The sequence below is a fragment of the Myodes glareolus genome, chromosome 2 (assembly GCF_982192425.1).
Source record: "Myodes glareolus chromosome 2, mMyoGla1.1, whole genome shotgun sequence".
Lineage (NCBI taxonomy): Eukaryota > Metazoa > Chordata > Mammalia > Rodentia > Cricetidae > Myodes > Myodes glareolus.
In genome coordinates this window covers 106,009,991-106,032,485 of record NC_142027.1, presented here as the reverse complement: position 1 = coordinate 106,032,485, position 22,495 = coordinate 106,009,991, and the positions used below count along the sequence as shown (strand labels likewise).

Below are 22,495 nucleotides of genomic sequence, written 5' to 3'. Positions count from 1 at the left end.
AGGAACTCATTCTGTAGACCAGGCTGGTCTTGAACTCACAAAGGCTTGCCTGCCTCTGCTTTCCTAATACTGACTTTTAAAATTTTTTTTGGAGTCTCACACCATAGCCTAGACTGTCCTTGAACTCATGACAATCCTCCTGCCTCAGCCTCTTGAGCGCCCACCACCCCTGGAAGTTTCTTAAGTTGGTCAGGGTAGACGATGAGCGTCTGGTGGGGAACATACCTTGCTGTATAACCGTTTCCCCAGCGATGTGAGTGACAGGAAACATGGCATCAAATATGTCACTGAAAAACAAACACAGTCGGGAGCTGTAGGTGGCACCGGCCTAGGAAGCCTGCTCCCCACAACATGTACATGGTCCAGTCCACTTACCACCTCCCAGCCCCACAGAATTGAGTCTGCAGGCCTCGGGGAGGAGATCCCCTCAAAGTTAAAAGAAGAATTAAGGCCTTCACCAGCCCGGCCACACAGCGCCATGTGGGCGCTCCGCACACAGTCTACGGGCACGATCTGCTTGCTAAGGTCTTTCTGGATGCTTTGCTTTCTTGAGACAGTGTGTCATATAGCCCAGGCTGGCCTCAAACTATGCAGCCAAGAATGACCTTAACTCCCGACCCTCCTGCCTCCACCTCCTCGGTGCTGATATTACAGCCACCACTCTGGATTTATGGGGTGCTAGAGATTAAACCCAGGGTGTCTGCATGCGAGGCTAGCCCTCTACCAACCAAGTCACCTCCCCAGCTCCTGACTGGCTTCTTACAAGAAAGGCATGACTTTATGGGCACTGTTTTTACAATCCAGTTAGGAGAATAAGTCACAATAGGTAAGGAATGTTTCTCATGCCAATAAATACAACTCTGCTGGGACATGGCCGTCAAGCCTGATTATGTGGGTTTTGCTGGCTTTTGTTTTTCTTTTTTCCTCTTGAGGAAAATATTTACAGCCACAGGAATGTTCATAATTCCAGACACAGAAAAGATGTGGGAGGGCTAGGGATGTAACTCAATGGTAGAGCACTTGCCTAGCACGTGAAAGGCCCTGGGTTTAATTCTCAAGCACTCCAAAAATGTACAGAAATGAGCCATCACTCAGCACCCCTATCTTCAGAGCAGAGATGCGCTAGGACATGTGGACCCTGAAGGTTACCAATGCTGGGGAGCCCAGAGTGGCCTCTGGACCACCCCTGCAGCCTGGTGGCTTCATCTTCTAAATGCAGATGTGAAATGGGCTGTTGGACAGAAGCCAAGAGGAGTGAGGGGGGAGAGTGGGCTATCAGAGTCGCCAGAAACAGTAGAGGCATGCAATTCAAGACACATTTACCCCAAACCCTCCCTATCCCCAGCGTAGTCACTGGAACAATCAGAAATGCTAGCCCATTCTCCTGATATGCAGCATCCACCATCAGAGACCTCCCTGTCTCCAGGGTCCCTGGGTCCCCAGAAGAGGAGGTTATGAAGGCACAAGTACAGAACCCCTAGCCAGGGAGTGTGCGTGCTTGGAAACATTGGACACTTCCCTGTCTGCCCCGACTGCTCAGAAAGGAGTGTATGGAGATTGCTAAATTGAGGCGAATCTCTGAGGAACTCAAGGGCCCTCTCGGGCTGGAGAACATTCAAAGCCTTCTGGGAAGAAAATACAAAATGAAAGATCCGGACTGCTCCATGCTCTGGTTCCAACATTCAGAGAATATAAATAATTCTTTACAAGACCCGTGAGAGATCAGCCTGGTCAGCATTCCATCATGGATAAAGGAAGAACACACCAGGCCACGCCCCCTTGCTGAGGAGTCAGAGTTAATAGTTGCCAGGGGAGTGGCCAATGAAACTCCACCCTCTTCCTAAGGGCATACAGCTTATAGTTGCTGGGGGGGAGGGCTCATGAAGCCCCACCCCTCCCTGAGGCTTTACAGACAGATACTGGCTGATGGGGGAGGGAGGGAGATTTTCTTCAGTGGTATAGCAACAGGTGAGTTGCCTATGCTTCTGTGGATAACTACCCCCCCCCCACCGCAAGCTCCTGTAAACACAGGGTTCTATGACACTCATTGGTCACCAGAGAAATAAAAGCCATCAAAGGGACAAGTGGGAAAAGGAAGGTCAGGTGGTGTGTGGGGGTCGTCAAGAGCAGGTAAGGGAGGTGGAATGATCCAAATGCATTGCATACTGCAGGAAAAGTCCTAATGAACCCACTGTCATAAGTAGCTCCTGTATCTATTTGTTTTAAACCCTGGCTATTCTCTCTCTATTCAAACATGCTTCTCTGTAGCTTTTCATCCCAAACCCACTAACAACTTTGTTTTTAGTTTGCTGTGCTCGCTGGGAGAAGGGAGGTGGTTGTTAAGGGAGCTGTGGGCAAGTCTCAGGCCAGCTCTGGCTGTCTGGCTACTGACAGGGTGTTTCTTGGCCACAGCATCTCCAGTATCTGCAGGAACCATTCAGCATGGCTACATTTTCTGAAAACCACAGAATAAGGGTCTGAGAAAGAGCAGGTCTTTATCAAATGACCTTTTGGTGCCTCCCATGTTAAAATAATAATCCCTGGCTCATAATAGTAAAGTGTGTGTGTGTGTGTGTGTGTGCGCGCGCGCACATGTGTGCATGTCTGTGGGTGCACGTAGAGGTCAGAGGGTGATGTCCTGTCTCTTCCTAAATCACTCTCCTCCTGATATGTGTGGACATATGTGGTGGGGTGTGTATGGTATGTATGTGTGTGTGCATATGGGGGTGCACAGGTGCCTTTGCACATGCATGGAGGCCAGAGCAGAAGCGGGTAGCAGGTGTCCTGCTCTATCACACTCCGCATTATTTCTGTATCTCCCTACACAGCACTGAGATGATAGGTATATGTGCAGTCACACCCAACTTTTCCTGAGGGTGCTAGGGATTCGAACTCAGGTCCTCATACTTACCCAGAAAACAATCTTACCCACTGAGCCCCTCTCTGTCTTAGTTTCTGAGACTGAATCTCTCACTGAACCTGGATCCTGGCTGGTAAGCCCTAAATATCTTCCTGTCTCTGCCTCCCTGAAGCTGAAGTTACAAGGGCCTACTACCACACTTGAGCTCTGGGGTTTGAACTTAGGTCTTCACACTTGTGCAGCACACATTTTATCCACTGAACTTTACCCAGGGGTGGAATATATGCATCTACATGCACATATATATCTGTATGATATTGATATGTCTATATGTGTGTATACATATATATATAAGTAATGTGTATGTGTGCGTACATATTAGGTATATAATGTATATAATTTTATTCTGTAAGTAATTAGACCCTGTGTATGCCCCACCCGCCTACTGAGGCAGCTGCTTCCTTCACCATTCTGGCTTCAGACACTTCTCTGCTGAGATGTTACTGGGTCTGAAAGGTGCAAGTTCACTTTCCTGATCCTAAGAGCATGATGGGTAGCCAGTGACAGCGCCACCCCAGCCTGCTCTGGGTTGTCTATCATTCCCTGCCTGAGCATCCACGAAGGAGGCTTGCTATTGCCTCGTGCACCTCTGGTCTCCCTCTTATCTGAGTGAAAATGCACCAATCTAGCAACTTCCTTTTCTTTTTTGGCCTCACTCAGTAGCCCAGGCTGGACTTGAACTCACGACGAGCCTCCCATTTCAGCCTCCTAGTGCTGGGATTGCAGTGTGAGCCAGTTCTCGCAGCTTCTGATGCAGCTTCCTCATGCTCTTAGACTCCTTCCAGTCATCCCTCCCTGCCCTGAGGACTTTCCAGATATTCCCATGTTTATGTAATCACATAGTGGGCCACAATGAACATTCCAGAGCTCTGCAAGACGAGGGTAGATAAATATGATCACATCTCCCTGTTATACGGGACTTGCTTCCACTTGCACTTCTGCCTGAGTTGGCCAAGGCGGGAATGGGCTGAAAATGTTTTCTGGGCAAACAGCAACCCCAAACAGAGCCTGGCTCTTGGTGTCAGTCACAGATGTTTGCACACACCTGGAGCGGCCTTTCGTCAAACATCATTGAATGACCCCACATCTCTGTGAACACGCCAATGTCCCCTCCACTGTCCAGCTGCATGGCCACCACAGAAGCAAACTGGGGACATGGAGACGCCAAAAAATGCCACCGGAGCAGCCAGGCTGGGTCTCGCTTACCACAGAGGCTTAGAAGCCAGGTTTCCTTTTGAGAAACCTGACACCCCTTGAGAAGACTCAACAAGCTCAGTCAATGGCTCTACCCACTCCCCCTGCCTCCTTCCAACTTTAGACAAACCTAATCCCTTCCCCTCTCTCTCAGCACTTAATGGCATTAAAAGACACTGGCCTCCTCTGCCTGTAAAAAGGAAAACAGGTTTCCACTCTGATCCGGAAGTCACCTCCAGAGGGTTCAAGTGAAGCCACAGGCAGAAATCATAAACAGCTCACATTTGGAAACCTGATCAACCCACCCTCCCTGTCAGCAATACTGGCTTCTCACAGTGCAGCAGTGGCTGGGCTGGGCTCTGGGGTGCAGGAAGCCATCGGTCAGGCCCACAAGGGAGGCAATCAGATCACCACCGGAGGCACTGAAAGCCTGGCACTGCCCTGAATCCTTTTGGCCAACTCTGGTCTGTAGCACAAATAATAAAAACCCAGAGACAGATATTGGGATTCAACCTGAAGATCAGAGAAGCCAAGCCGCCAAGCTGCCAAGCCGCCAAGCCACTAGAGAGCTCTTACCTCTATGAAATCTTCAGGCTGAAAGAGAACAAGCTCCTGTCTCATCCTGCCTTATATTCCTCTCTAGTGTTGGGATTAAAGGTGTGCACCACCACCGCCTGGCCTTTATGGCTAACTAGTTGGCTGCTGGGATTAAAGGTGTGTGCAATCACTGCCTGGCCTGTATGGCTGACTTGTGTGGCTGCTTTGCACTGACCTTCAGGCGAGCTTTATTTATTAAAATGCAAATAATATACTGGTCCATGCACGCCTGTCCTAACAAAGGTGGAATAGTAATGGCCTCTGCTTCTAGTCAGGGAAGAGAGGAACACTATATAACCTTATCCCAGCTCTCACCAGGCCTGTGGCTAAAAGCACCAACCTTTTGAAAGCCATTACCTCGGCCATCATTCCTCACCAATGTCTCTCCCTCCTGCAACACCTCAGCTCTGGTGCTTCTCAGCCTAAATGAATAAGGGAATGGACAGGTGACTAGGGACAAGTGGGTGGACAGGCGGATGAATGGATGGGTAGACAAGTAGGTGGATGAAGGGATGAAAGAATGAATGGACAGAAGAGTAGATGGATGTATGGGCAGGTGAGGGAAGGATGGGTGATGGATAAAGCACATGTGGTGGATAAGAGGATAGGGCTAAGGAAAGAATGCAGAGGGACAGGATGGTGAGTAGTGTGTGCACAGAAAGACGATGCAGTCTTTCTTGAGATGCACAGCAAAGGGCAAAAGCTGCGCCCTGCCTACCTAGAGCCCATCACCTCCACACCGAGGAACCCTCATGATTTGAAAACATGAAAAAGTGTGTATCCAGTGACAGACACCAGGACACTCCTTACACAGCACGAAGTCCAGAATGCACAGTCCGGATTATCAAAAATCCTGTACTAGGCCAGGTGGGGTGGCACACACCTTTAATTCCAGAAATCAGGATTCAAGGCAAGTGGATCCCCATGAGTCCAAAGCCAGTTAGGGCTCCATAGTGAGACCCTGCCTCAAAAAAACAAAAAAAATCGGATTTTTTTTTTCAGTCGTGGTACCTTTACAGAGTGTCGTGTTGTGTGTGCAGGGCCACAGAAACACTCTGTGGTTAAGAGCACTGGCTGCTCTTACACAGGACTCAAGTTCAGTTCCCAGCACCCATGTCAGGTGGTTCCCAACCACCTGTAACTCCATCTCAGGAAGATGTTATCTTCTGGCCTCTGCAGGCACCTGGACTCACACATACTCACACACACAAGCGTGTGTGTGTGTGTGTGTGTGTGTGTGTGTGTGTGTATACACATAATAAAAAAATAAACATTCTTAAAAACCAGTCACATGTGATAAGGGAAAGAGATGTTTATGATGTTATCAGTGGAAAAGCTGACTAACGGAGCAACACACACAAAAAAAATGCAATCCCAGTACTTGGGAGGCAGAGGAATGCAGAGCTCTGTGAGTCCAAGGCCAATCGGGTCTACACAGTAAGCTCCAAGACAGCCAGGGCTACACAGAGGGACTCTGACTCAATATACATATAATGAAACAATCGGCCTAATGGCATGCCACGATACTACACAGTTACCTCAGGGAGAGGGGCTGGACTGAGCCACCACATGTGTGCACGCATGGGTGCATGTATTTGAGTGTGCCCCGATGGACATGTGCTACAGCGGGTATGAGACAGTCAGAGGACATGCAGAAGTCACCCCTTCCACCATGTTGATTTGGGGAATCAAATTCAGGATGCTGGGCTTGGTAGCAAGCCTTTTTATTCAGTCAGCATCCTGCCAGCCCTCCACTTTATTTTTTGAGATAGGGGTCTCTCCCTTGTCTGGGTCTCACTGATTCAACCTGGCTGACTAGCAGGGAAGCCCAGAGATCATCATGCTTCTTCCTCCCCAGTTGTCGGATCATGGACCAGCTTCTACGCGAGTGCTAGGGGTCCAAAATCAGGCCTCTGGCTTGGACAGTAAACACTTTACCAACTGAGCCATCCCTCCAGCTCCTTTCCCTGTATTATTGATGTTCCACTTATAATTTATGAATCGGTGCATATTTATTTAAAATTACCCAATTGCCTCTTGGAGAATGACATGCCTACCCCTGGAAGGTACACTGGAGAATCTCAACGTGTGTGTGTGTGTGTGTGTGTGTGTGTGTGTGTCTGTGTTTGTGTGTGTATTGTGTGATTGGTTGTTTTGTTTAGGGGACAAGATCTCTTACTCTGTAGCTCAAGATGGCTTTGAACCCTTGATTCCCCCTGCCTCAGCTTGCCAAGTCTAGTCTTGGAATTAAAGACATATACCACCACACCCAGCTAATATTTTTAAAGCCTGACCCCCAGGGCAAAATCTCAACTTTTAAATTTTAGAACACATCTATGTGGGTGTGGTTCAAACTCCAAACTCTTAACTTAGTACACAGTACAGAAACCAAGGGCTCGTGCAAAGCCAACTCTTCGACACTAGTCCACAATCTGCACTGCCACACCCCACTGCCCGCCCTGAGAGCTGGGGAGAGTGGGCAGCTGGCAAAGCCCTTCAGTCCCGGTGCACAGACGTACATCAGGTCCCAGACACAGCACGCACAAGATAGGACTGTCTCAGCTGCATCCTGTCTTGAGATTCTCCGAACTGCTCACTTCCTCTCCCAACAACAGATGGGGCTCCTGGGCGCTGCCAACTCAGGTCAGGACGGCCTCAGGAATTCCCTGCCTGAAGATACTCTCCAAAGTCCCCACTTGCCCTGCCTCAGCCGCCACTGCCCTTCCTCCAACCTCAGAAGGGGATGCCAGGAAAATGGGCAGATAGCTCAATCAGAAAGCGCTTGCAAGAACCCATGCCTGGCTCCTGCTTGCAATTCCACCACTCAGGAGGTGGAGACTTGGGAGCATCCCTGAGGCGGGCTGGCCAAAAAGTCTAGCTAACTCAGTGCCTGTCAAGTGAAAGGCTCCTAAGGATGATTTCTAGCCTACACACACACACACACACACACACACACACACACACACGCACGCACACACACACACAGACGGATGGACAGACAGACGGACAGATGGATGGATGGGAAGCCAGTGCTTGAGGATCTCACGGGGTAGCAAAGGACGGTAATAAGCTGGTAAGAAACTGAGGACAGAAAGAAACAGATCCACAGACCTTAGCAAAGATCATGTCAGCCAGGGCTGGCCATGTGACCGTGGAAGCCTCTCCTAAGCACAATGTTGTGGCTCTGTACCTCAGAGGACAAACAAAAAACAGCTTGGCCACCCACCCAGCAGGAGACTACTTCATAATCTCTCACTTATCGTCACTGCTTGGGCTCCAAGACCACCCCAACTTTACAGACATAGAAACTGAGACTCAGAAGGTTGTAAGCACACCACTAAAGCTGAGCCCGGACAGCATGCTCCAGTGTCTCTATACCATGACCTAAACAAAAGCCTGCGATGCCCTCACACCTGCCTCACAGAATTCACCAGAGAACACGTGGGGAGGCTTGGCACCGGTGCAGGGAAGTTCCGAGTCTGTGCTGAAGGTCCCATCCACCACCCGCCAGCTACGCTGGAAACAGACCTTGCCTCTTACCAGCCAGAAGGACCTGGGAATATTTCTGAAGACTTGCAAACGGAAAACACTGCCAAGGCAGAAAAGTCCACTGACCACACACCACTGTGCATGGGTGAAGACGTGCATGGCTGAGTAGGCATGAGCGGCACCCACTGCTGGATGTGAGCCATCCGCCCAGCACAGAGTTAAACATTTGCTCCAGGCCCTGCTGCTCCCTGCAGGGTCACAGACCATGTGTCTGTCCATGCCCAGATTTGGTGAGCGATTCCCTCCAACAATTTTACTTAAACCTCAGGGGCAAAGCATAGCCATCATTCAGGACGTTCGCTGTGCCCTCGGGTCTCAGGAGCTGTGGAGGTGGCGTTTCTTTCTTATTAGCTCACACTCCTGATAGCCTGCAGGCTACAAACTGGAGGTGGACCACCAGGTAGACACCCCTCCCCACCCCCTGCAACTTATGCAAACAAGTCCTGCCCCCTTCTTAGAACCAGGAATCCCTGGAAGGCAAGGAAGGAAGAAACATCTGGGGAGCCAATGAGAACACACCTTAGAGACCCTAACAACCAATCAAAATGCATCTTAGACCTGCAACCATGACTGTACCCATCCAGGCTGGGGTCAGTGATCAGGGACCAGGGAGGTTGCCCTATATCTATCAATATTCAGCATTTCTGAAATTAGAAAGGAACTTTGAGGGGGCTAGGAAGATGGCTCAGTCGGGAAGAGTGTTTGCTGTGCCCAAATGGAGACTTGAGTTTAAAACCACCACCAGGCTTTAATCTGGATCTTTTGGGGTGGGAAGATCTACTTTTAATCTGGGCACACCTGTAGCTGGCAGCCTATATAAAGACATGGAAGAAGGAAGTGCACTCTCTTTATCTGCTTGCCTTCACTCTTGCTAGTGAGTCCATCCCTGCACTGGCATTAGAGTCTACTTCTTCAGGATTCTGGCACATACTGAAGAGCAGCTGAGATATCTAACCTCATGGACAGAACAGCTACTGGATTCTTGGACCTCCCACTCACAGCCAGCCATTGTTGGATTAGCTGGACCATTGCCTGTAAGCCATTCTAATAAATCTCATAGAAAGACAATGACTGATTGATAGGTAGGTAGACAGACAGACAGACAGATAGATAGATGATAGGCAGACAGATAGATATTCATTCTATAGTTCTGTTCCTCTAGAGAACCCTGGCTAATACAATGATATTGACCACAGAAGATGAAATCCGGGACTCTACATGGTAATAAATAAATGAAGCTAGAAACACAGCATTTCTGTGTTGTCACTTTAGAAGTAACTTTTTCATTAAAAAAAAAAAAGTGGGGTTGGAAAGATGGCTCAGCAGTTATGAGCAATTAAGAACGCTTGTCACTCTTGCAGAGGACTGGCACTTGGTTCCCAGAACCCAAATGGCAGCTCACAATCATGCATAACTCAAATACCAAGGGATGGGATGCCTTCTGTCTTAGTTTCTTTTACTTTAATAAGATACCATGACCAAGACAATTTTTAGAAGAATATTTGAGGCTTCAGAGAGTTAGAGTCCATGAACATCATGGCAGGGAACAAGGCGGCAGGCAGGCAGAGAGAGATTGTGATCCACAAGCACAAAACAGAGAGAGAGAGAGAGAGAGAGAGAGAGAGAGAGAGAGAGAGAGAGAGAGAGAGAACTGAGATTGGCATGTGTGAATATTACTTTACTAGGCAAATACGTGTTACATTTGTTTATGCTGAATTTGTTTAATTATGTAAAGATGTGCTGCTGTTTTACCTTGCCTGCTTAAGGCACCTGACTGGTCTAATAAAAAACTGAACAGCCAATAGCTAGGCAGTACAGGGATAGGTGGGGCTGGCAGGCAGAGAGAATAAGTAGGAAGCAGGAGGACTCTAGGTTCAAAAGAAGAGAACAAGGAAAGAGAGAATGAGGGAGAAAGAGAGGGAGAGACCTAGGGCCAGCCAGCCAGGCAGCCACCAGCCAGCAAGACACAGGGTAGGTCATACAGAATGAAAGAAATGTAAAAAGTCCCAAGGTAAAACAAAGATGAAAAGAACCAGGTTAACTGAAGTTATAAGAACTAGCAAGAAATGAGCCTAAGTTAAGGCTGAGCATTCATAATTAATAATGCATAGCATGGATTGGCAGCTGGTCAGCTGCCCAAAGAGGAAGTTGAAGACCAACCTGGATGACTTACTGAGACCTTGCCTCAAAATAAAAAAAAAAAAACAAGACTAGAAAGATGACTCAGTGGTAGAGCCCCTGCCTAAAATCCCCCAGTGAGGGGGCAGGGGGTGTGGCTCAGTGGTAGAGCACCTGCCTAGAATCCCCCAGTGAGGAACTGGTACATGCCCATCTCCAGTACAGCTAAGAACTAAACACATGTTTAACCCTTTTGATTGGGGTGGGGTCAGAGTGAAGGCATGTGCTCACTCCCTGGCTGATATCAGTGAACAGAGCATCAGCAGCCCCTGTGTGTGTATGCAGAAAGTGAACCGACAGAAACAGATAGGAACTGTGAGCAAAGGAAACAAACCATTTACAAAAGCCCCCACTGAGTGCAGAAAATTTGTTCATATGTTCTCACTAACGTTCCTGATGGTGAGGCTGCAGAGGGGGAGAGGAAGCAGCTAAAAGTCTCATCTCCTTGGCAACTGTTCTAAAAGACCCAAACAGGGAGGACTCTCTGCAGTTCTGATCTGTGCTTTCAGACAGGAAGCACCCAGACTCCCAGGCACCATGGTGTCGTCAGTCTGTCTTATACTGGCCCTCCCAGGCCAAGTGGCCTTCGGCTGCTGGTCAGAGCGACAGATGTGGTGTCCTGGCTTCTATTTAGACTCACTCACTGTTTAGGTGAAGCTCACTCCATTTCCAAATACTTCTGTGGGGACACTAATAACTCAGCCCTGGCTGTTTGTGCACAGTAGTAGGCTGCCTACTCCCAGAAGGGGCCCAAGGGCACTATGGGATCTCTCCACACTGTCCAAGGCCAGGTGACTGGCTCTGGGCCCCAGACTGTGAAGTTCATGAGTTTCAAGATTCAGAATGGGGATGCATTTGTGGGGTTATAAGAGGCACAGGCCTGAGTCCCCACTGCGGATCCAGGGCTTGGGGGTGGACAAATGGATGTTCCTCTTTCTCATTGTAGCTTCCGCCCAGAGTCACCAGGCCACATGCTGGCTATGGAGGTTAACAGCATCCACAGTTGATCTGAACCACTTGACCTTTTGAATCTGTGCACGTACATTGAGGAGGCTGAAGATGACTTTTAAGCCAGTAGCCTTTACCCTTCCCTATCCCTAACCCCACCCTCTTGCTTCTGTCTTAGTGTTGCTGTGACCATGGCAACTTAAAACACCCATTTATGGTTTGACTTCAAAGTGTCCCCGGAAAAGCTCTTCACCGAGTGGTGATTGACTGACTCATGAGGCCTCTGACTTCATCATGAGAGAATCCCATGATGCACTCAGAACATGGTACCCGGCTTGGCCTTTCAAAGAGACACTCTGCCTCTTCCTGTGACTACCAGACCATAAAAACAATGGTGCCCAAGTAATTGGAATTTCCTCCCAGGGCTCTCACACTGGGAGAAGGAAAAGGCTGGGATCTAGTGCCAACTGGAGGAGGATCTTGTCTCTCAGGATGAGGTCTCACATTGCTATTTGTCAGACCACAGACCACCCCGGAGAAGAGGCTGCAGCCAGGTAGTGGTCACAGCCCTGAGAAACTAATATATACCCAACAGTTAGGCTTGGACAATTGAAGAATATAATGGGATGTATGACATACTATTTTAAAAGCCCTACGAAGAGACCTCTGTGAAGAATGGTACATGTCTATTAAGTTAGAGGAGCAGGGGCTCAGTCAATAAACTGTTGCTTGCCTTGCAAGCATGAGGACCTGAGTTTAATACTAGAATCAATCTTCAAATAAAAAAAAAAGAATCTGGCCAGGCATTGGTGGTGCATGCCTTTAATCCCAGCACTGTGGAGGCCTTTAATCCCAGCACTGTGGAGGTAGAGGCAGGATCTCTGTGAGCTTGAGGCCAGCCTGATCGACAAGAACTAGTTCCAGGATAGGCTCCAAAGTTACAGAGAAGACCTGTCTCAAAAAACAAAAACAAAATTAAAAAAAAAATCTGGATATGGTAGAGCATGCTTGTAATCCCGGAGGGAGGCAGAGACAGGTCTGTGGAACTTTCTGGCTAGCCATTCTAGCCTACTTGGTGAGTTCCAGGCCTCTGAGAGACTCGGCCTCAAAACATAAGGTGGGCAGCCTCAAAACCAATATCTGAGGTTGTCCTTTGGCCTCCACATGCATACATACATATGGGTACACAGACCTGTACAAATAGTGTGCACACACACAGAACTACAAAGTAAAAATCTTACAAATATGCAGGCAGGCAGTGCCCTGCAGTAGTTGATAACACGCCTCTCCCAGCCACTGGAAAAACCAGCTAAGACCTGGCAGGAGATGAGCAAAGACCCATGTGAGCAGGGCAGTGGCTGCCCGTCAACCAGCTAATGGACATTTATGGAGCATTTCCTCACACAGCAGAGGGGCAGCTCCCATGAAACTGTCAAGGCCACATCCCAGGCCATAAAACACACCTGAGTAAACGCAGGCTGCCAAGCACGCCATGGGCACCGTTAGGTCACTGTGGAGGTAAAATGGAAATCAGAGTGCTGGGAAAAACCCCAAGTGCTGGGACTTCTAAATAACACAAGGTCAAAAGCAGGAGGAGCCAGAACTCGAGCCTGGTGACTCTTGTCTGGAAGTCTAGTCGTTGAAAGGCTGAGACGGGAGGATTGCTATAAGACTCAGCATATAGTGAGTTCTAGGACAGCCTGGGCTACAGAATGAGACCCTCTCTTAACAAACCAGAAAAACAGGAGGAGGAAAGAAGATAGATAGCATGAAAAATAATTTGAAGTTAAATAAAAAAAAACAAAGCACAACTTTGTCAAAACTGTGTGAGGCGCAGAAGAATCAACCCACATGTGGACAGATATCTACAGTACGCCATAGGATGGACCTGGGGTCGGACACTTAGGCTTCTACCTTGGGCAATGACCATAGAACAAGTCAAATCCAAAGCAACCAAAGAAAAGGTTTTTTGTTTTTAAAGCTATTAACGAGGTTGAGGCAGGAAGATTACAAATTCAAGGCCAGCTTGAGCTACAGAGTGAGTTTACAGGTCACCCTGGGCAACTTAGTGAACATCTACCTCAAAATACAAAGTGAAAGAGATACCCAGGGAGATAGTGCAGCAGTAGTGTGCCTGTCTAGAATCCCCCAGTGAGGGGCTGGGGTGTGACTCTGTGGTAGAGCACCTGCCTAGAATCCCCCAGTGAGGGACTGGGGTGTGGATCAGTGGTAAAGCCTCTGCCTAGAATCCCCCAGGGAGGGGCTGGGGTGTGGCTCAGTGGTAGAGCACCTGCCTAGAATCCCCCAGTGAGGGACTGGGGTGTGGATCAGTGGTAAAGCCTCTGCCTAGAATTCCCCAGTGAGGGACTGGGGTGTGACTCAGTGGTAGAGCCTCTGCCTAGAATCCCCCAGTGAGGGACTGGGGTGTGGCTCAGTGGTAGAACACCTGCCTAGAATCCCCCAGTGAGGGGCTGGGTGTGGCTCAGTGGTACAGATCCTGCCTAGTATGCTTGAAGTCCTTAATTCAATTCCAGTACCAGAAAAAAAAATTTAAAGGCAAAACCAGAAAACAGGGAATCTGCAGAGAAAATCATCAAATCAAAGCAAACTATGTAGCATCCTGTTGCCATCAGGGGTAAGCTGATTGCAGCACACTCCCTCCTCATTCTCTGAGGAGCACACCCCAGCTCCTCTAAGATGGAAAGAGAACTTGAGGAATTTGTCTGCTCCAGTTCCAGGATGTTAGTACCCTAAAAAAAAAAAGCTTACTTTCTTCTTGTCAACAGTACTCTCCTGGAAACTTAAAAGCCAGTTAAGAAAAAAAATGGGGAGCAGAGGTTCACTTCTGCCATCAGAAATGAAAGAACGGCTATCTCAGGGAATGCATGGACATTAAAACTACAAGGGTGATGGACTATTACCTACAAGTCTGTGCTCAGAAACTTAGTAACTACAGCCAAATGCATCAAGTTTCTCCGTGCCTAGCAATAATGCATTTATTCCAAGAATCAAAATTCACACAAGAAGAAACAGACATTCCCAATTAACCTATATCTTTTAAAGAAACTGAACCAATAATTACTAACCTTGCACTAACTATTACTAACCTCACTTGCCTGGGCCACATCACTTCTGCAAGCCTGACTGGCCAGCAAGCCCTGGCAATGCTCTAGTCTCTGCCTCCCCAGGGCTGGGATTGCAGGTGCATATCTCCATGCCCGGCCTTTCACACGAGTGCTGGTCATGTCCTCCGGCTTGCACTTTACCCACTGAGACCTCTCCTCTGCCCCATGCTCGAACTTTAACAGACAAGAAAATTGAGACTGAGGGTGGATGACAACTCCCTTAAACCTTGCTTTGTGCAAGTGACCCGGTTTGGCTGGGACCCAGTAGAAAGGCTGTAAAAGAGACCATCCTATTCACTTCATGGGTGCGAGGTCAACCATGCGGAGGGTAAGGGCTGCCTGTCACCATCAGGACCAAGCCCCACCCCACCGCACGGAACCCTTCCTAAGAAGAGGAATAGAATTCGCCAGGTGAAACAATGGTTGCAGGACTCAACTCTAGCCAGATAGAGCCTCTGGCTCAGGCCAGCCCTGCAGGTTCCAGGGCCGAAAAGGGAAACACTAGTGGAGATAAAAAAGGGAAACACCAGTGGAGATTTGAGTTCAGCCACCAGGGGGAGCCCTACCCACCCTGTACCCAGTTCCAGCGGTGTTTGCAGAGAGACTGCTGTGTGCCAGGCACCGAGTTAGATGAGTGACCTGAATAGAAACTCATAGTCCCTACCAGGGAACGTTAACAGCAAAACAATGGTAGAAACCAAAGAGGAGGAACCTTTCCAGTTGTCTTCATTCATTCATTCATTCAACGAACAGACCATGGGCCCTTTCACTGGGTGGAAGGCAACTCTGACCCCTGCCTTCTTTGGCCAAAGGTACTGGTTGTGCTTTCTGAACAGTAGTCTGAGCCACATGGCATCTTGACACTGAGAGCCCCAGGAGCAGGGCCTGGATTTTAGCACTTGGTCCTCCAGAGATGGCGGTAGTGTTAAAGATACCTGAGTCCAGCATCCCACACACTGCAGCCCAGCTGGGGCTGGAAATCTCATTGCTCCTTCTCACCACTTGACCGAGACACCAGGGACAGAGCCAAGCAGAAAAGGGCCCACGTGGTCAGCAAGGTGGGAGGCCACCAGCAGCCCCTGGGGTTCAACAGAGGTCACCTCCCAAGAATCTTTCTTCCAGGGTATACCAGTCTTGGAAGGAAGAAAAGAACCAGCTGGCTGAGTTCAGATTAGGCTGCCTGGGGACGTGGGGAGGGAGTATTGGCAGCCATTCTGGCCCAGTGAGGGAAAGTAAACCCAGGGGCTGCCAATGCAAGCCAAGAGCACCAGACACTGTTGCACCTCAGGCTATCAGGGTTCAGTGCCTCTGGCTTGTCTACCAGCTGGTCCCACTCTGCCCCAGATCCTCAGGTATGAAATGGGACGGTTCACCTGCAGGGGCACACTTGCCCCGGCCATCTCTGCCTAAACCTCACTGCCCTCCCCAAGTATAAATAGGTTCAAGGGTTTTGGCTTTGTCCCTTGTCCCTTCCAGGGACCAGACAGCTGTCATCCAGACTTCCCAGTGGTCCATCTGAGCCCATGTGAGCAGGACGGGAAGCTTGCCACCCTCCGCAGCACGTGGCAGGTGTACGCGTTGTCAACTCAAGAGAAATGGGATGTCCTGGAAATCCCAGGCCACGTGACCACCATAAGTGGAGTCCCTGAAGCAAAGTGTCACCCCGGGGTCACAGCAGGCAGGGGCACCTATGTCCAATGACAGTAGAGGTCAGAGATCTCAGGGCATTCTCAGCCCAGTTGCCCTCGCTGGCTGTCACCACTAAGCAGGGTAGGGGACAGTCTCCAAGCACACTGCAGACTTCAAAGCCATCACAGAACCCCAGCAACCAGACCATTAAGGCTGCTAGACCCAGCTCCAAGTGCAGTGGCTGGGCAAGCACAGTTCCAGCTCTGTTAACAGCTGGCTGGCTCAAAGCACTGGACATACGCCTTCTTTCCATGGCTGCAAAACTACTCAGTGGTTCCCAGGTTGTATCGATGCACCAGCCTGGGCTTGGAAGGGTAGACAGACGATCCACCTGCCCTCCAGGCCATTCAAGCCTCCTATGAACCCTAGGCACCCATAGGGCTAGAGCTTGCTGGGTGACTCCAGCCGGCCGACAAGAACCACAGTCCATAGAAGAGAGCCCAGTCGGGGGGAAGGGGAGGAAAGGAATCAGTCTACACAAGAGATCCCAGTTAATGGTGGAGACCACAGTTGGTATAGGAGACCTGTCAGGCTAAGACCCATTCTGTGAGGAAGGCCCCACTCCATGGGTGATACTCCAAAAAGGGGACCCTATTGTAAGAAGTGGCCCGTTTAGAGAACACAGAGCAAAGGGCCTTGGCAGGAGACAGATGGAGACTTGGCTCACTGAGGTCATCAATGGGGCACCAAATTAGTGTGCAGATGAGGTTTGGACACCAGAAAGGGTTTCTATCCATGGCCATGGGGTTCTGTGATTCCAGGTGTCATGGAACCGTGGCAAGCTCAGGTTCATTTGCTTGTCGTTAATCTGGCCCCTTGCCTGGGTGAGCACACGCCGACTATAAAGGCTGATGGCGTGAGGCTGGGTCTGGGGAAAACAGGGCCACCCCCCACCCATCCCCTGGCCTGGTGCCAAAGCTTTGTGTGAAGGTGTCCGGGAACAAGGACACAGCCTCCAAGTGTGGCCACACAGGACTCTTTGGGACAGAGGTGTCCTCTCCCCAGGGAGATGAACAAAGACAAAGTCATTGGCACACAGGCTCAGGGGGAGCGTCATCACCGCCTGGAGGAGGTGACATAGCATGACAATTTTCCAATAAAAGGGACAGAAATCCAGAAATTGACCCAAGTTCATCTAGTTACACACAGTGGACAGTGACTGATTCCACTCACTTGCTGGCAACACTTGTGGGTCCGGATGGAACCGGACTGCAACGACACATAGCTCATCTTCTGTCTGGGGCTCCCCTTACAAAAGGTTGCACCCCCAAACCAGGTGGCCACTGATCCAAAACCACACTCCAGCTAAGCTCAGTGCCAGAAACCATGTGGATCTGGACAGAAGCCAGCCCACAGCCCTGCAAATCAGAGTCCCTCTGCATACAAACCCCACACACACCCGAGGAGGGAGGAACACACAGTAGCTGGGGTGCTAGGGAATGGATCGCAGTGCTGAGTGGCGCAGAAGCCACAGCACCACCTGCAGCCCGCGGCAGGGACCACCCAAGCTGCCCTCCTGGTGCACGCGCAGAGTCCTGCAGGGCCCTGGGAAGAGTGAGCGTGGAAGAGTGAGCGTGTGCCTCCATGTCCTGGTGAGGAGCCATGGAGGATATGGACTGGAAAGCTCAAAGCAAGAGCACAGCAGAGTGTAGGGCAGGGCTCTGTGCTCCAGCGTGAGGACGCCATCTCGGGAGTGGCCTTCACGTGCACACAGCAGGGTGAGGGAGCAGGTGCTCGCTGGGTCTGTTTATACAACTGTGCCATGTGCATCAGCTGCCTAATTAAAACTCATTGCTTTAAACATCCTCGCATTCTGGCAGACACCCGCCAGCAGTACCTTCCTGCAGACAGACAGCCCTCCTGTTAACTGTGAGGACCACCCACCCTGCTGTACGACAGCACAGAGGCGGGCTTCGAGACAAATCCACTGCTTGTCATCTGCCCAGGAGCTTCCCCCTGCACCCGAGGCTCCTGATAGGTCAGTTCTACCTGGGGAGGATTTGCCCGTGCTCCATGGCTCAGTTCCTCCGTGGCCACCTGTGCCGCCATGCCGCTCACTACCACCTTCCAGTTGTGTCTGGAGGTTGATTTTCTATAGGGATCTTTTTTTAAGGTTTGTGTGTGTTCATGTGTGTGCAGGTGCACATGTGTTCAGTTATGTGTGCAGGGGCGTGCGTGTCTAAGAGCATCTTGACTCTCACACTTAGAAGCTCCCCCACCTTGTACTTTGAGACAGTCTTCTACTGGCCGGGAACCTTCCCAGGCTAGTCTGGCTGGCCTAAGAGTCTCAGACATCTGTGTGTCTCAATCTTCCCAGCATTGGGATTACAAACATGCACTAGCATGCCTGGCTTTTTATGCAGGCTCTGGGGTTGAACTCAGGTCCTCAGACTTGCAAAGCAAGCACTTAACCAGCTGAGCCATCTCCCCGGGCCCAAGGAGAGATTTTTTTATCTGTGTTAAGAAATCAGGGGGCTCTCCAGGTTTGCAGAGTTCTTTGGGAAGACCCACTTCACTTTCTGTATGGTTTCAGATCTCAAAAAGCATAGTGAAATTTCTGTCTGAAACAAAGGGGTCCATTTGAAACAAAAGGCACTGTTGCGTTCACACTCACTCCTTTCTGCACAGGAAGCCAGGCCCTTCTCCTGACTTCCATGGACCCCCTAGCATTGCCTACCCTACTCCAAACCAGCCATGGAACAATAGAATTCTGTGGGACCATCTACAGAGTACACAGGACTCTGTGACAGGGACCAGATCCCAAAGAGATACTCAGCACTAGCCCAGCTAGCCAGCCATGGGGATGCATGCAGCACTGTGCCCAGCCCAGAAGCAGATGCGTGGTCTCATCTCAAGTGATGCATACCAGCATGGGCACCTGGTGCAAGCCTCAGTTTCCTGATCTATAGGATAGGATGAGGATAGTTCAGTCAGTTAACTGTTTGCAGCACACACAGAAGGACCTGAGTTCTAATCTCCAACACCCACCTAAAATTTGAGTGTGGCAACATGAATCTTGCAAACTCAGCCCTGGGGAAGCTGAGTCACCGGCCAGCCACACTTGGACTACTTACTGGATGAGCTCCACCTTCAGTAGGAAACAGTCTCAAAAACTAAGATGGCGGGTGATAGGGGAAGACATCCTATGGGGGTGTGAAAGAGAAATGTCCCATAGCCGTTTGAATACTTGATCCCTAGTGAGTGATCCCGTTTGGGGGGAGATTGGAGGTGTGGCCTTGATGAAGGAAGTACATACTGGTGTCAGGCTTTGAGAATCCCCAGCCTCATCCCACTTCCGGTTCACTGTCTCCGGTTTGTGCCTGTGGCTGAGGATGTGAGCTCTCAGCTTCCTGTTCCTGGCACCATAACTGGAGTTCGATGCCATGATAAAACCTTATCCCTCTGGGACCGTAAGCCCAAATAAATCCTTCCTTCTTCAGGTTGCCTTAGTCATGGAGTTTGGCCACAGCAACAGGAAGACAGCTAACACACACCCACGACTGACCTCTGGCCTCTATCACACACTCTGGCACAAACGGGAACACAAGCCACATAAAAAACGGGGCAGAGGAAAGGCTGCGTGGCGCGCTCTAGTGAGTGTCGCCGCCCTGCTGGTGAGTCACCGTCAGAGCGCCACAACCGAACATCGCCTGAGAAGAACCTCGATTGCCTGCGGGGTCCGTCTGGATGAGGACGGCCTGTGGGTGTGTTTGTGGGGAACTGTCTTGACAATTTACTGATTGATGGAAGAAGACCCAGCACACCACGGGCGGCACTATCCCCAAGGCAAGGGGAGCGGAACTGTGTAAGAGCGAAGACGTTGAGCTGAGCAAGCAAACACACAGGCGCGTGCTTCTCTCTGCTCCTGACTGTGGACGAGATGTGATGCGCGTGCTTGAGTGTTTGCCTTTGACGTCCCGGAAATGATGGACCGTGTCTTGGAATTGCCAGCCAAAGAAGCCCTTTCTTCCCCTTAAGTGATTTGGGGAGGGGTATTTTTATCCAAGTAACAGAAACAAAACTTGCACAATCATGACACTGAGCTGTATGGTGGTGACACAAAAGACCTCGGCATCAACTCTGCCTAACTGCCAACAGGACATCCAAGGAGTGGGAATGTTGTGGAGGGTCTGTGCCATCACAGGGCAAGAGTCCAAGAAGAAGGGGTATTCAAATTAAGGGCTGTGTTTTGTTTTTTTGTTTTGTTGTGATAAGGTCTCTCTAGGTAGCCCAGGTTTGCTCACAGCTCACAATCCCCTTGCCTTCGTCTCTTGAGTACTGAGATGGTGGGTGTAGGCCACCGTGCCCAACTGAAATCTAAATCTAAAAGCACTTTTTATTTAAACTGTGTCAGAGAGCTGAAAGGCAGGAGCAGGGGAGAGGTCTTCTCAGGAGGGTTCTGGGACAGACGAGCCTAAAACCAGACCAAAATACAGTTACATGCGAACATCAATCAAAGGCTAATATACAATCACAAAGTCCCACTTTACACCTGAAAAGTAACACAGACCAAATATTAAAAACAATAAATGAGTCAGGCTTGGTGGTGCACACCTGTGATCCCAGCGCTCAAGAGGCCAAGACAGAAGGCTAACAAGACCTCAAGACCAATTAGGGCTATATTTAGAGAAAACAATATTTAAAAAAAAAAAAAGAGCAACACACGGGGCATTGAGATGGCCCATCAGGTAATGGTGCTTGCCACCAAGGTTGACAACCAAGCTCAATGCCCAGGACCCACATGGTGGAAGACGACCTACCCTGTAAGCTGTCCCCTGACCTCCACAGTGCCGTGGCGTTTACACTCATTCACATGTCCATGCACACAATCTAAAAAAAGAGCCCATATTCAAAGGCAACAAAGGAATTTCAGTGTCTGTCTGGCCGACAGCATAACCTGAAAGCAATACCACTGCCAAGTGGCTTTGAAACACTGAATTCCCAAGGACAGAACTGCAAGACAGAAGTCTTCAACAGTCCCAAGTCACCCTGTGGTGCAAGGTGGCGGGAACATTGCTATTCTAAGACACAGTGTGTGTGGTGGGATAAAGTGGAGAAGTCTTTGCTGGGTGTCATTGAAAAGTAGGGTTTTAAGCTCCCCAGAGAGAAAAGAGAGAAAGGCATAAGGCTGCGTTAAAACAAACGGGAAACCCTGTAGCCAGCATTGAACTGGGAAGGACCAACCTGAACTGATGGGTTTATCTTTGAAAGAAAAACCCAGGACTGGCGAGGTGGCTGGGCCAGTAATGTGCTTGTCACCCATGCCTAGTGACCTGGGTTCCACCCTCAGAATCTATGAAAAGGTAGAAGGAGAGAACAGACGCCACAAAGGTGTCTTCTGATTTCTGTGGCATGCTGTGGCATGGGCCACACATGTGTGCACACACACCCGTACACACTAACAACAACAACAAAACAATTTTCTTAAGAAAGATAAAAGAAAACCCAGTCCCATCTGCAGAAATCATCCAGGAATGGCGAGGCATTATATATGCCTGCCACCTCAGCATGCAGGAGGCTGAAGCAGGAGGATCATGAGTTTCAAGCCAACCTGAACTGTAATGTTGGGGGAGAGGGTCCATGGAAATAGGTCGGTCAGTAAAGTCGATAAAAATCTCATTGAACTAGTATGAAGATCCGAGTTTGGATTCGGCACCCATATCAAAGCCGTGCGCAGCAGTTCATCACTATAATACTGGCACTGGGGGAAGCCATGACAGGCAGATCCTCGGAGCCTGCTGACCAGCTGGGCTAATTGAATTGGCAAGCTCCGTGTTCAGTGTGAAGCCCTGTCTCAAAAACAAAACAAAACAAAGCAAAACAAAAAACAAAAAACCAGGGTACAGACTGAGGGAGGGAGGGAGGGAGGGAGGGAGGGAGGGAGGGAGGGAGGGAGGGAGGGAGGGAGGAAAGGAAGGAGGGAGGGAGGAAAGCAGGCAGGCAGGCAGACCGAGGATCAATGTCAAATCTGAGAACAACAGGTGCCCCTCACCCCAAATCTGGTCTGTGAGAAAAAGATGAAGAAATCTGGGGGTCCTGGCTAAATACTGCTGCTGAGACCAACACCAAGGTGCTGCATCCTGTTTTCCTCTACGGGTTTTACATCTTTAACTCTCAGTCTGAAGTCTTGATTCATGTGCAGTTAACTGTCACGTGCTGTGTAAAACCAGGGTCAGACTTTGCTCTCCACACGTGGATGTCCAGCTTTCGCAGCACCATTTATAGAGTTTGAGAGAATACTGCAAGCACACCCACCCACTTCTTTTCTCCTTTCTTCTTTCCTCCCCTCTTGCCT

The 22,495-nt window shown here is 49.7% G+C and overlaps 1 protein-coding gene across 5 annotated transcripts in view; it reads right to left on the bottom strand.

Moving 5' to 3' along the window:
- Positions 1 to 22,495, bottom strand: part of Prkar1b (protein kinase cAMP-dependent type I regulatory subunit beta) — a 120,868-nt gene that overhangs the window by 43,752 nt on the left and 54,621 nt on the right. For all 5 annotated transcript variants that reach the window (XM_085683170.2, XM_048436953.3, XM_048436955.3 and 2 more), the window contains one exon: positions 226 to 287. In XM_085683170.2, coding sequence (XP_085539296.2) covers positions 226 to 287 — 62 coding nt within the window. The remainder of the gene's footprint in view (positions 1 to 225; positions 288 to 22,495) is intronic.